This window comes from Aedes aegypti, chromosome 2, assembly GCF_002204515.2.
Source record: "Aedes aegypti strain LVP_AGWG chromosome 2, AaegL5.0 Primary Assembly, whole genome shotgun sequence".
Lineage (NCBI taxonomy): Eukaryota > Metazoa > Arthropoda > Insecta > Diptera > Culicidae > Aedes > Aedes aegypti.
This window is the reverse complement of record NC_035108.1, coordinates 342,460,421-342,474,726: the sequence shown is the minus strand read 5'-3', so window position 1 is coordinate 342,474,726 and position 14,306 is coordinate 342,460,421. Positions and strand designations below refer to the sequence as shown.

Below are 14,306 nucleotides of genomic sequence, written 5' to 3'. Positions count from 1 at the left end.
ATATAAGAGTTCCATATACGACAAACTAACTTTGTTTATTGATTTTTATATGTTTTCTCTTTAGCTCTCCGCTCGCGAAAATCATATTCATCGCATATAACGGTAACATGCATGCTCAAATCGCGCACTATATGCATTACATATAACTTATAGTCGATGATTTCGTTCTTCGATACATCTTATATGAAATTCTAATAGTGCAAAATTATATGTCCACCATATAACATCAACTTGGAGAGTTGGCTCAGTGTGGCCTCCTAGCCACTTTTTCCAAGTCAGATAACCTTACTCTGGCTACAGAGTACAATGAATTAGCCTTGGTTCTTGCTAGCTGTTGGATTAGGCATAGCTAATCCCGACAATAAAAGCGCCCATTTCGTTTGTTCATCATTATGTGTATTTCATAGCAATTTACCTACACAGTTAGTTATTCTAAACAAGTTAGTGCTCGGCATATTTCACAGTTTACGTGGTTTCAATCATATATGTATAACAGCTATGTACAATTAATAGGATTCGCTATTCGCTTCACTCGCTCGCTCGAATTCCGCATCCGTGGCTTCTAGCCTTCACGATTCTGCTCTGTGTTAACCATGTTTGATCTAAATACGTCTTGTCTTTGTTCTCTCATTGGAAAATCTTTGAATAAATAGTTGGTTACTCTGCTAAATCTGTTTTAATTTTTTTTTACTCACGGCGAGTTGTTCAAGTGACGGTCAATAAATCTAGATTGCAATACACGTTGGATAAGGGATGGTACACAAATTATGTCACGCTAAATATCAACTTTTTCGACCCCCTCCCCCCCCCTTTGTCACACTTTTTGTATGAGTCCTCCGAAAATTTTGTAAGGCTTGTCACACTTGACTCGACCCCCCCCCCCCTTGGAGCGTGACGTAATTTGTGCATGACCCCTAACCTCGATTGAATAAGAAAAATAAACTTTTCTATAGTCATTGTAGTCTTACTAAAATGGGAAAACCTAGTCACAAACGGTGCCATTAAATAGTGAAACTCATTGTTCACAGTTTCACTTAAAAGGAAGGAAATCTCTCTGAGCCATCTAATTGATCACTTTTTCCCTTCTAGCCGATCTCTCCTACGACTTCACTACTGCCGTTGGGATTGGTCGCAAACGAAAACAACGGAAAGGAAGGGAAAAAGGACCCCAACTCCTAGAAAGTCGGCGCCGACAGTATGAAGAGGCTGTTTTCCTCCTTCTTGATCCACTTCAGCAGCTTGTTGACCAGGTTGATGACATCGTTCCGGTGGACGGTCGGTTCGAACGCGGCAAACAGTTCGTACGCTTGGGTGACCTATGAGAGAGAAAAATTTAAAATGTTAAAATAAATTTATAGATTATTTCCGTAGTGTAGTGTTAATGTCTAACACCGCTAGCGCAACCCTGGTTAGGTGGCCTATCGAAGACTCTTCACCAACCAAGAAAGGCAAAAGTAGAGCAAACGGATTGATTTTACGGCAACGCCAACGCTTGTCGACTGCACAGTACCGTCAGCAGCTAGACGAGCAGTAGGGAAGAATCAACGGTTCTGGAGATGACAACAGCCTATAGGACCCTATCTTTTTTGCTGTGACCATAACAGCGCGGGAAGTGATTGGACTGATCAACGACGAAGACGAAACGACTGATTCGATGAAGAGTGCCAGAGAGTGATAGACTGGAAAGTCGCCAGAAGCCGCATGCTTGTGGCCGGTGCCCGACAGAACAGAGAGCGGTACAGAGCAGCAAGAGCCGAAGAAAAGCGAATCCACCGCAGAAAGAAAAGGCAGCATGAAGCAAGTGTGGCAGCTGAAGCGCAAGATTCGCGTCTACGAAAGTAATTACCACAGTTGACCCTATGCGTGAAACTCCGATTATTTTACATGGCAAAGCATAGGAAGTCGGCGGAGCTTTGAGGGTTTTCCAGGAGGAAGTCTAGAGGAATGCCCTAAGCAATTCTGAAGGAATTTCTGGACAAACTCTGAGAGAATCTCTAATGAAAATCCTGGAGGAACTACGGAGCAATTCCTGGAGGAACACCGAAGGCGTTCCAGGAGAAACTCTGGAATGTGTTTCTGATGGAAGTTAGGAGACGTTTCTAGAGGAACTACGGGGTAATTGCTTGACGTACTCCGGAGAAATTCCTGGAGGAACTAAGGAGAAAATTCGAATGAATTCCCGATGGAGCTCAAGAGGAGCTTTCCAGGAAATGCGAAGAATTTATGAGCTTCAAAAGAATTATCAGAAGAGTTCTTGAAAAAAAGGAGGCAATTTCTGAAGGAAATCCTCGGCCCCGGAGGAAATCCTTATGATAACCTTAAAAGGAGTTCTTGGGAGAAATCCCCAGATGAATACATGGAGCGATTTTTTGGAGGAATTCTATGAGGAAATCCCGAATGCATTTCTGAAGGAAATCTCCGGAGTAATTCCGGAAGAATTTCTGTAAGATTTCTTCGCAGAAATCTCTGAACAAAAGCCCCGTAGGAATCCCTGGAAGAATTCCCCGGATTAATTCGAGGAGGAAATCCTCGGAGAAATTGATGGAGGAAATACCCGGAGGAATTGCTGTTGGGAATTTCCTGAGGAATTCGTTGAGAATATTCCGGAGTAGTTCTTGGGGAATATCCCCGAAATTCCCGGAGGAATTCCTGGTGCAAATCATAAACAACTCCCTGGAGAAAATCTCTGATAGTTTCTGGAGAAAATCCTCCCAAGAATTCTTGGAAAAAATTCCGGTAGACTTTCTGGAGGAAAACTCCGGAACAATTTCCGGAAGAATCCCCAGTGGAATTTCTGGAGAAATTATCGGAGGAATTCCTGGAGGAAATTTTCTGAAAAGTCCCCGAAAGAATTTCTTGAGAAAATCTTCGGAGGATCTCTTAATGAATTTCTGAACGAAATCCCAAAAAGAATTCCTAGACGAAATCCCCGTAGGAAGTACTATTGGAAATCCCCTGAGGAATTTCTGGAGAAAAAAACCGGAGGAGTATTTGATGGAAAACCCCGGAGGAATGCTTTGAAATAATCTCTGGTGCAAATCCCCAACGAAATTGCAGGAGGAGATATCCAAATGAATTCACTGAAAAAATTCGCGTTAGAAAGCCTCTAAGGAACTCCTAGAGCATATTTCTAAAAATTCTCCCCTTTCCTTTGGAATTCCAATCAGAAGGCCGGTTCCAAAGACACCTTCCCCACCAGTTGTTTCCCTCGTTTCTCGAATATTTTCGAAAATTTCTTTCGGTATCCTATGCTTTCCCTCCTTTCTTCTTAGGTCCCACAACTTGCAAACGGAAACAAAATTCGTCCTGTATGAAACTTTGATTCTTTCGGTGGCAGAAAGAGACTGGAAAGCCTTCGGTGTTTTCGAGCGTAAAGTGCTGCGGACAATAACATTAAGGTGTTCCATTCTAAAGATTCACTTACCCACGCGAGCAGTATCTCCTTGTCCTTCATCTGATAGATGAGCTTGACCGGCCGGCCCGAATTGTGTATCCGATGGTGCAGCTCGAAGTACATGCCCTCTAACCGCTTAAACTGACCGATGCTCGAGTACGGAACTGTCAGCTCGGAGCACAGCAGCTGCGCGTTCGATTTGCTTTTGTAGATAAAATGCCGTATCTCCGGGATGCCGATGCTTTGAAGTTTGACGCCCTTGTTGTTCATTGCTTCGTTGATTGCTTCCAAACAGTTCGAACGACGCAGTTTCTGAAAATGGGAATGTAGGAATGAAACTCCCGCGACACTTCCAAGTCTCCTCTAGCCCGCTTATTCGCCTTTTTGGCCTTATATGACTGTTATACAGCTAATATATTTCCCCTTTGTCATGATCAACTTACATCGGTGATCTTACGCTTGGCCTCCGAAAGCACGAAGAATACTTCTTTCTCGATCGACAGCAGCAGCAAACAGGCCTGGCAATCTTCCGCCAGGTAGGACACGTGTGCATGCAGAAACCCACTGGAGTCGAACTTGGGCAAACAGATCGGGGTCCAACTTTCGGCCGACTTGAAACTTTCGGAACATTCAATCAGATTGAATATAAGGCGCAGGTCTGCCGGGTGGATAAAATACTTCTTCATGCGAACCAGCGCGATCAGTTTGTTGTTCGCGATCAGTACGGCAAACACCAGGTTCTTGATTTTGCAGCAGTTGTTCTGGATAGCTCCGATAATGTTTTCCCTAATGCTCGGCTGCAGGGGTAGAATCCGAACGGAGTGTGTCATAAAGCTAAACGGATTGTTGCTGACTAGTTTGTGGTCGCATTTGTCGTTGATCAGCAGGTGATCAATTAGGCGTTCGCTGCCGGCCAAAAGTCGTCGCAGATCGAAGTTCTTTTGCCTCTCGAAAGTTTTCTGCATGCTGGTCAAGGTCAACGTCGATAGAATCTGGTTATAGACATCCCTGTAAGGAAAAGCAAAATCAGTCAGAATTCTCGCTATTGACGTAATAGATTGGTAGTAGATCTCTTTTTAGAGGCTATTTCGCTATAATATCTGTATTTTTAATGGAAGGTGTTTAAACTTTAAAGTCTATTTTTTAAACAAAAAGGTATCAGAACACTATTTTCCTTTTTCTCAATAGAGTAAATCTTGGTGTTTTATTCTAGAGGCCCTAGAAACAATTTCAGAGTTTTGTAATTTGCTCCTATACTGCCCATAAACGCATAATTGTCCCATGTACACAGGGAATCCAGCAAACATGGAACTGACATGCGTTTATAGGCAGTATGCTTGATGGCTATTGTATTCCACATGTAGCGTTTACTACCGAGAATGTAAGAAACTCATATTTACTACATTAAATTAAAATTATTTTATTCATACCGCCCAATACTATAAAGAAATTTTCTACTCACGTTAACTGCAGCTGCACTTGCTGTACGCTGTGACTCGTCCTCGAAATGGCCACCAATATGAGCGGCGATTTGACCAGAAACACAAACTTGACGCCCATCGCATGGATCGACTTAATGGAATCGTTATTGCTCTGCACGAAGCTGACCAGCGCTTGCATCACCCCGAACAGAGTTGCCAATTTGTGTTCGTTCCCGTGCATCGTGTAGATGGGCTTCCCCGCCGAACTCAGGATGAAGACGTGCTTCTTCTTCAACAGGAATTTCGGGTCATGTAGGTAATCTTCGGCATCCTCGAGGGCACTTCCATCGTCCCCCAGACTAGTGCAGGAAGCGGACATGTCACGGCTCTTGGCACTGCTGAAGGAACTCGATTTGCTAACCGCACCCTCACTGTCCTTATCAGCCACAATCAATCCATCTTGAATCTTTGTGATGTTTCCCCCTGCAGTCCCCACCGTCGTTCCCTCAATTTCTCCAGCCTTCTTCTCGACATCCTGCACCGTTATTGTCGTTCCGTTCTGGTCCGAATCATCTTCCGCCAAACTAATACTAATCTCCTGGGAAAACTCCTCAATCGAATCCGTCGTAATCAGCATACTTTCCTGACAACTTCCCGGCTCACAATTGCGATCCGATTCGCCACCGATATCCGCAGATTGCGTTTCGCTCATGATTTGGACACTTTTCACGACGACCAAAAAATCTGCGCCCCAACCTTGGCCGAAAGAAACTTCAACCGCTCTTGAACGGCGCCACTAAACTCCACACTTCTTCTGCACACTAATCGAATTAATGGTTGCAAAATCTATTGCTCATCGCTTCTCATGCAATGTTTTCCTTTTGGCCTTTGCCGCAATCACAATGAAAAACAACGGTACAGAAAACGAAAATCCACTGTTTCGCTGATGCTCTTTGATTGCACTTTAGACTTTTCTTCTGCTGCTTCAAGAGGGGGGAAAATGTAAATAGTGAGCCGAAACGGCACGAAATTTGACATTTTGCGCGGCAACAAGGGGTGATTCGTCAATCGTTTTCGAAAATTCAAAGATTGGTGGAAAGATGAAGCACTTATCGTAAAAAAGAGTGAGTACGCTAAAACTAGTGATCCTTTAGGGAAGATCCAAATATGACGTACATCGTTTTTCGGGATTTCTAGAACCCCCTCCCCCCTCTGTCACGCTTTTTCCAATACCTAATACATGCACTGTCACACTTTAGTAGACCCACTCCCCCTCCCCTAAATAATGGACGTCTTTTTTGGATCACCCCTTATATGAGAGATACGCGGAAGTATAAGCCATTTTACGAAGCCTGGTCAAATGACAGGAGACCTGGGATTTTTCAATCATCGGCGTCAGTTTTCGCGATGATGATGGTTGATGACTGTGCGCATTTCTAGCGTAGCTTTTCATCCAGGCGAAAACTTAAATGGAGAAAAAATATTAAAATATTTCTGATCACAAAAGTGCTTTTTTATGTGCAATATGGGTAACAAAGAGGTAGCTGATACAATGACTAGGTGTAATGTTGCAGTAACGAACATTTTTGGATCCCATTTTTGTCATTTTCTCCATGTCCTCGTTTGGTAAGATAAGGCGTTATTGAAAATTACGCTGGATTTAATCCCAGGTCTCCTGTCAATTGACACTGTTGCGGCGATCAGCTGTTCCGAAACGTCTCGTAAAATGGCTCATTCATAAAATTAATGATTTCTCGCGTAACTTTTCAAAACGGCCTATCTAACAATTTACATATTTCGAGTAAATCGAGCTTGAAGGTTGTGAAAATATATTTTGAAACTGTATCAAAATGAAACATTTTTCCCCCACTGTTTTGCTTGTAGAGGGAAGCAGTGTAATACTCCACTGCACTGTGACGTCACGCATCAATTTTGACAGGTACTGGTCCTGTTGTTTACAATTTGAACTTAGTACTTTTTTCGAATCATTCTTAATTTCGTGAAAGTTTGCTGCGAGGAGAGGTCAAATCCACTGCAGATACCCACGGATCGTATTATTCTATCTTCCTACCAAAGACAAATTAAAGACCTCCATGTCCCTTGCAGTTGCCTAAAATTTTATGGCTCACAAGATAATCTAGAATGCCGTGAAAAGTGTACTGCGATCTGTCAAACGTGGGTACCTTTTGCACTACCGAGGGACCAAATGCAGTACTAGAAGTGGTACCCAAGCTGAGCCCGAGTGCGACGGACCTGTTCCTACCGTGGAAAATCGTCACCATCAGCATGCTGGTGATAGAAATGCGAAGATGAAAAAATGATGGAAAAAACGACTAAGTCCGAAACGTAAACAACAGGACCAGCAGCTGTCAAATAAGTGAGGTTAGGCTCGTCATATGCAGCGCTCTATAGAGTTCAACGTAAGAAATGAAATTTTGTCAATTTATTTGGAAATTACACTGATGTTCGGAATCCGTCAAGAAAAACTACTTTTTTTGTAGCAGTCCCTTTTTATGGTCAGCTCAAACTGCAATTATATTCCATATTAGCTACGTTTTTTACATAAATCTCTACTACTTACAAGATACTCACGCGATGTTCTAACCGATGGTTTATGCACTTTTTCAGCACCCTCGACGTTTTATTCCAGCACAAGTCCTACATAATTACGGACAATTAGTAATTCGCATAGTTCTCGGTTTTAAGACTACTAATTTTCAGATCGAAAACGCTTCCGCTAGCTACCACAACGTCTATGTCTAAATTGGAATAAACAATCGATTTCACATCTATTTTCGAATTTCAAACTAATTTACTCACCAATTCAATTAGGGAGTCGATGCCGGTTATGGACCCTTTGCGTATTATGGACCCCCTACAGAAAAACATAAAATTAACACTCAAAGCAACTTTATTCCTATGAAAATTCACCGGAGGAACTTCGATTACATTGTTAGTCAGCAGTTTCAGGCAAAATATTTGGTTTGAGACGCATAAATACAGATATTTGAACAGTTTTGTAAATGAAACCACACAAGTGGGTCCATAATACGCATTTCCAGGTGGGTCCATAATAGGCTCGTCGGCAGCGAGCCGGATTACATGGGAATCAAATGGAGGGTCCATAATACGCAACGTCAAATTTGTAAACAATCCTATTATGGACCCCGGGAGGGTCCATAATAGGCATTCGGACTTGACTTTGTATTGATTCATTCAATGCCACGACGTTACTTTTTTCTTTCCGTCTGTGTGTTCTATGTAACATCAGAAGAAGGGGAAACGTTGAGCCACGTTGAGCTGTATATGGAACTTTTTGCTTTCTCGCTGTTTCTCTCTCAATCTTCCCCCCGTTTCAATGCTGGTTTCGCCCGCACTAGTTCGTGTGTGAGTTACCCACTGCACGACGGGTGGTGACCAGTGCTGTAAACAATTGCGCGATGTACGTTTCGTTGCCATGGTCAGCAGTCACGCCACGAGCGTTAAAATGAACGTCGACAAACACAAAAAAGTGTCAATTGAATGTCATCTGATACGATGACATTTGCATAAATCATAAGTTTTGCATAGAATTCAGACATTGGATCATAATCAACATGAATAGTTTGATCTTGTCTGTTATGTCGAATGTGACGCACATACATCTTGCTTCATGAACAAGAAATATTACAATTTTTTTTTAATTGGGCGTAATTATTAGCGAAAGAGAGAATCGATGAAGAGAAATCGTCCATGATAGATAAGCTCTAATGAAGGAATTGTGTCCAAATATTAATTGAGAAAGCTTGTACGATTGCTGCCATCACTTAATATTTAAAAAATAACATGGCTGGAACTACAAAATTAAATCAAGAGAGCACGGCCGACTAGTATCTTTTACTCCATGAAATTTTGGAAAGATTCTTAATGAGTGTCTCTTAGAATCGTACTGAATAATCTGTCGGTCTCCAGTAAAGATCTTTGCCAAATCTTTCCCAGAAACTTTAATTGATTTTTTGTTGTACTTTTCATGAATTTCTAGCGTAATCTTTGACGAATTATCATGAGAAAACTTAACAGATGCTTTTTTCTTGAACTTTTATAAAGATTCTTTGCAGATTTTTTTGTGAAATCATGAGTCAAAGATTCCAAGCGGCATTACCTTGAATGATATGTAGTAAACCTCCAAAAAGACTTCAAGCGTTCGAAAACTGCTTTTTTAAAGATTCTATTGAATATACTTTTGACATTCTTTGTAATTTCCTAGTGAGATCATGATCAGACACCAAGCCTATTTCTACAACACTAGGTTCTGAAACTTCTGAAAGGAGACAGATTATTGTCTTAGCAAGACTGGTTATACTTAAGAATTAAATCTTGTGCTCATAGCCGCTTATTAGAAGTACCTCCAGATCTTTGTAATCGCAGCTGTTAGGAATATGAGGCATGTTCAGAATTTGAGACAAAATGGAATTTGCACATAACAATTGCGAGAATTACATAATGTCCTGATTTTGAATCTGCTGGATATGGTCACCCTAAAGGAGACTTCAGGAACCGTGAAGGAAGGAGGGAGTGAAACCAGCGGAGCTCATTATGATGAATGAAAACATAAACAAAAATCATCTGGTCATGCCAGCTGATCTTAAATTCACCACAACGTGGTGGCAAAACCATAGGGGAAAAGGGGGTCTGCATTTTTTCGAGGTGAAACAAATTGTAGGGGACCGAGGGGTGAACCAACGTGCCGCAAGTTTTTTGTTGTTTTCTAATAGTTAAAACGCAGATTAAAAGCTCCAAAACATATCGGTTCCTTAGGAAAGTTTGTTCAGTAAATGGACAGAGAGCATATAAGCCAATAAAATTTTTTCACGGAAATGGTCTATTGAGCATACTAAAAATCTGTATCTTATGGAGAGATCTTGACATTATAACAACATAAAATTATGGAGGTACTAGATTTTTCAGATTCAAATATTGACCCGGTCAACCAGTCAGTTGTTGTTGTTTGAGAGGGACTTTAACCCGAAGGTCATTCGTTCCTTAACAACCAGTCAGTGATTTTCGATAGCGATCGATACCGATTCGTTTTGAATTGTTGACGATCGCCATCTTTGGACAAAGATCTGTGAAGAATTATGAAGACTGGTTGGTCGGGGAAATCCTAAAATCTCATAAATCCTCACAGAAATGCCTTCTTAAAGATACCAACATGCAACCTAATTCCAAAAGATCAATAACCGTATCAAGCACCGGATTTTTAATATTTCCACAAGAATCCCAGATTTATTATTAGGGACAATGGACATTCGCGATTTCACGGAAACCGCGAAATCTACGAAATTCGCCCTTCGACGCGAAATTTAGAACATCCCGCGAATGGCTGCGAAATCAGTTAAATTTGGAGAATTTGTATAACAATCGCGGTGAATTTCAGATTATTGCTTATGATAATGGTTTAATAGTTTTCGAGTCGAGGGTCTATCAAAAATGGTTCTATCGTTTAGTTTCAAATTGACGTCTTCAAATTTTGTTTTAATTTTTGAATGACAATATTACACTAAACTTGTAATCTCAATTTCAGGGATTGAATCCTGAGAAAATTGAGAGAATCGCTCACGTATCGCTCTCTGTAACTATCATAACATGCTGCACATTATGAGAGACTGCCCGCATAAACAAGAACTATATCAGTACAGTTTCCCGAAAGGTTCACAACAATTTGCAACAATATCTGAAACATTTTGGTTACAATGAAAAATAACAATATATCCACCATACCCGAAACGTTTTTAACAATTCGACAAACGGTAAATAGGAAAATCACAATGTGGGGAATAGGCGGTTAAGTTATGTAACCATTTGAAAACGTCGATTTTCTCGAACAAAATTTCTCATCAACAGTTTCCCAAAAGGTAGATATACTGTCCATTTTCTGGCAAAATGAATGTAAGCCAAATAGTTTTGATAAATTTTGAACCATATGTTTCTAAGGGAAATAAATAACGTATGCATAATTATTGGATTACGGTGCTTTATTGTATTTTTACCCTATCCCATACTGGTATGTAAGTGTTATACCATAAGAATCAAATATTTGAATTGAATTCATTAAATAAGAAATGATGAAACAAATTAATACGTGAAGAGAAAAATAATGCTTCAACTTGATCAACTATTTACTCAAATCATCATAGTTCCTTAAATAACTGACTTCAGTTGTACATTATTAAAGCACAGGAATTTGCATTTAATTTTGCATTTTTTAAAGACTCGAATTAAAATAGAAAATTAGATCCGCTACCAGCCCTGCGATGATTCAATTATAGTCAGGGTGTTCATAATGTATTCGAAGCGGGGCAGTTCCTGGAAGTACTTCTGGATGTTGTCCTTCCCGTTGGCACCATTTTCGTTCCACACCAGCAAACCGTTGTCCATGTAGAGCCGGGTCATCTGATGCCGCTTCTTGGCTACTTTTTCGTTGTACAGTTTGGTGAATTCCTCCTCCATCCGGCAAGCGGCATCGATTTTGGTGCGCAGTTCCTACGGGGATTGGGTTTAAACCAAACATCCAACAGATTGGCGAAATAAATGTACTTACTGGGTCGATCGCAGTTGTCATCTTTTGATGTGAATTGCTGTTTTGTAAATATAATTTCAGTTTAACTCGACTGTTTTTCTTCGACGGCAATCCGACGGCGATTTTTTTTCTACACTCAACGCTAGATTGTCGCTCACAAATACCAACAAAATGTAACTATTTGTCGAACTGTTAAAATGTAGTTCAATATTGTCAAATGCAAATGTGTGAGTGTGTTGCACAAATTAAAACAAAAACAATTTGCCGAATGGTGGCGTAATGTTTTCACCATATCTTGCTTGAATCCATTCCCATATAATTTAACAATATCAGAGCAGTATCATATATTGTTACTAATAGGTATGGGTTAATCATACTGTTTGAAATGGTGAACAGCTTTGAAGTCCATATGGTTATACATAAAAGCAACTATTTCTGATACATTAACCGTACCCGTTACAAGATGTTTATTGTTCTTAAAGTAAGACAAACTGTATTTTGTTATGCGGGTGTTTATCGTATACTGCTACAACTTTGATCAGATTGGGGGGATAGTAGTGCATGATAAAACCCCTCTAAACATGCTCCAAGCCTGGGAGAGTTATTAGAAGTTCGTGGATTGTTTATCGTGCCAGTAAAGAAAAACACCTATCCCCAACGGTAAACAAGCGAGAAAAATGGATTTTATCATCGCTCTCTCGTTGGGGCTCTCGCTCGCTGCTTCCGATTATCAGACTTGTTACACCTTGCGATACAATGACGATCGTGGACCGCAACAGATGGGATGTTTTTCTGTGCTTGCTTTGATCGTGCTTCATTCTCAAATGAGAGCGAATTCTGCAATGCCTGAAAATACCTCTACATAGTAGTTTATTCAATACTACGAATTTTTGTCGAACACGGTTTTATGATTGGAGCAAGCTTAAACATAGTTTGGTTTGTGGTTCAAGGCTCTAGAAAATCACTATTTTTCGGGAGTGATCTCCCTGAAAAACATACCTGTATTGAATTTTGATTTTTAAGAATATGATGACTATGCATTTCTAAAATTAAATCCCGTTTAAAGATACCTTCTATATTACGAAAATAAATTATAAAAAATAGGTAATTAGGAAGCATATTCGTAAATCCGCTGTGGGTGAGCCAAGAACACCATAATGAGCTTCAAAGAATGTAAAAAATGAACACGTTAGCACTGTTTTTTCTTAGTCGATGATAATAACCGTTTTCAAATCGTTCTGAATAGTCAGTGAAATACGATCAAAACAATCATCAATCGGAACGAAAAAGCAATGCTAACTTGTTCAATTCATTCATTCGACGGTACATGTGTCTTGCACGATTTAACATCAGGTTGGGATGGGTTGTTCGATCGTTGGACATTTTTTATAATTTATTTCCTAAAGCAACATGTAAGCTGTTAATGGTTAATGATTTCATAGATTTATTATGTTTGTTTCCTGTTGACTAGGGCCTGGAAAAATAATGCCAATGTGTGTTTTTTATAGCATACATATTCAGAGAACCGTGATTTCTGGGTCGATCAAAGAATGTTTAAACTTAATTTAATCTTATTGGCGTGTTCGACAAACTTTACCAGAATAGAATAAGCTTTCAATAGATGGTAATAGTAAGTGATTATGATTTATGAGTATTGAGTTATAATTTTTTAAACCTTGAAATAAGCCTAAAAACACGTTTTTAACTTGAAGCATAGTGTAATCTCTATCAAATGAGCTGAAAATTTGACCAGACATTGTTCGTAGTATGAGAACTCAGAATACTGCCTGACTGGAAATTTTACAGAAGTTTTTTTTTTAATATGAACAGGTCTAATGAGTAGCAACATCTGAAGCTAACTACCGGTAGATTTGTAGTAAATGCTACTTTTATTCATTCCAACTCGTTGTTTGTAGTATGTTCGAAAGGTGTAGTGAAGGAATATGACACAAACTGTTCACTAGTGCTCCACATGTAGCTTTTACTAACGAGAATGTAGTAAACTCAACTTTACTACATTAAATACAATTTTACTACATTAAATTCATACCGCCCATTAGCTATTGGATTCTCGCCAATCCTATTACCGAGACTGACTTCCAAACTAAACTAAAAAGCAAACTCTGAACGTGGAAATCCATTGCCAAGAAGATTGCTAACAAAATGCAATCAGCAAAAAGATTGAGGACTTTCGAAGTAATAAATCGACGTTCGATCGATCGTTAGGGCTTATCTCGTTTATCCATTAAATCTCGGAAAAACTTGATCACTTCCGGATCCCGCATCAGCGAGTTCTTCTTTTCGTTCAAAATCATCGTAAAGATGTCCGCCTTGGGCGTTGCCTTACCGGATCCACCGGGACTGGATTTTTCCGTTGCCTGGCCGTCATTCGAAAGATTGGCATCCGGGTCTAGATCGACGGAATTGAAGCTACTGTTGGTGGTATCGTTGCTATTGCCGCCGCCTAGCGCTCCGGGCGAAAGCATCAGGTGCTCGGCGGTCACGGTTGGCGCTTTACTGCTGGAACTTCCGCCGCTCAGGTTGAACGAACTGTTGCTGCTGGTGCTGGTGGCAGTTGCTGAGGATTGTTGAGAGTGCTTTGTCTTTTGCTTTTTAGTCTTTGACCCTGGTGACGGCCCTGGCGTTGTCAAAGAACCTGCCGAAGATGTTGACGAAGGGGGAGGCGTGGGTGGCTCTGTTTTTGTGGAACTTTTGGCCGTTTCCTGGAGGCGCTTTTTCACGTGGAGATTTAGCTTTTCCTTGATTTTGCTGTCTCCGCGGGGCATCGAGAGATCATCCGGTTGCATTGTAACGAATTTTTGAGACCGATTTTCGCGAATTTCAATTACATTTTTCGAGACGAAACGGAACCCGATCTAGACACGCACTTTTCCGATTGAAATCACAACAAAACGACGACGGGAGATTAGGG

The 14,306-nt window shown here is 40.5% G+C and overlaps 3 protein-coding genes across 3 annotated transcripts; all 3 read right to left on the bottom strand.

Annotated features, from left to right (window-relative positions):
- Positions 1-913: 913 nt before the first annotated feature.
- Positions 914-5,822, bottom strand: LOC5571554 (vacuolar fusion protein MON1 homolog A). Its single transcript, XM_001659728.2, has 4 exons — positions 4,857-5,822; positions 3,838-4,402; positions 3,425-3,706; positions 914-1,316 (listed from the first exon to the last, which is right to left on the bottom strand). Exons 1-4 carry the CDS (start codon positions 5,525-5,527, stop codon positions 1,176-1,178), a joined length of 1,659 nt encoding a protein of 552 aa, XP_001659778.1. The 5' UTR covers positions 5,528-5,822; the 3' UTR covers positions 914-1,175.
- A 5,021-nt stretch (positions 5,823-10,843) lies between these two features.
- Positions 10,844-11,879, bottom strand: LOC5571556 (NTF2-related export protein). The gene is made up of 2 exons (XM_001659727.2): positions 11,396-11,879; positions 10,844-11,337 (listed from the first exon to the last, which is right to left on the bottom strand). The coding sequence occupies exons 1-2, from the start codon at positions 11,414-11,416 to the stop codon at positions 11,095-11,097; spliced, it is 264 nt and encodes an 87-aa protein (XP_001659777.1). The 5' UTR covers positions 11,417-11,879; the 3' UTR covers positions 10,844-11,094.
- Positions 11,880-13,589: 1,710 nt separating this feature from the next.
- LOC5571555 (beclin-1-like protein B) lies at positions 13,590-14,304 on the bottom strand. Its single transcript, XM_001659726.2, has one exon. It carries the CDS (start codon positions 14,179-14,181, stop codon positions 13,597-13,599), a length of 585 nt encoding a protein of 194 aa, XP_001659776.1. The 5' UTR covers positions 14,182-14,304; the 3' UTR covers positions 13,590-13,596.
- Between the last annotated feature and the right edge of the window lie 2 nt (positions 14,305-14,306).

Bases quoted from the DNA above. Each gene is read 5' to 3' on its own strand.
- LOC5571554 (XM_001659728.2), bottom strand. From the start codon at position 5,527: ATGAGCGAAACGCAATCTGCGGATATCGGTGGCGAATCGGATCGCAAT. The intron at 4,403-4,856 runs GTGAGTAGAAAA...TTTTCCTTACAG, and splicing joins CAAGTGCAGCTGCAGTTAAC to GGATGTCTATAACCAGATTC. The intron at 1,317-3,424 runs GTAAGTGAATCT...TCTCTCTCATAG, and splicing joins AGGAGATACTGCTCGCGTGG to GTCACCCAAGCGTACGAACT.
- LOC5571556 (XM_001659727.2), bottom strand. From the start codon at position 11,416: ATGACAACTGCGATCGACCCA. The intron at 11,338-11,395 runs GTAAGTACATTT...CAATCCCCGTAG, and splicing joins TGACAACTGCGATCGACCCA to GAACTGCGCACCAAAATCGA.
- LOC5571555 (XM_001659726.2), bottom strand. From the start codon at position 14,181: ATGCAACCGGATGATCTCTCGATGCCCCGCGGAGACAGCAAAATCAAG.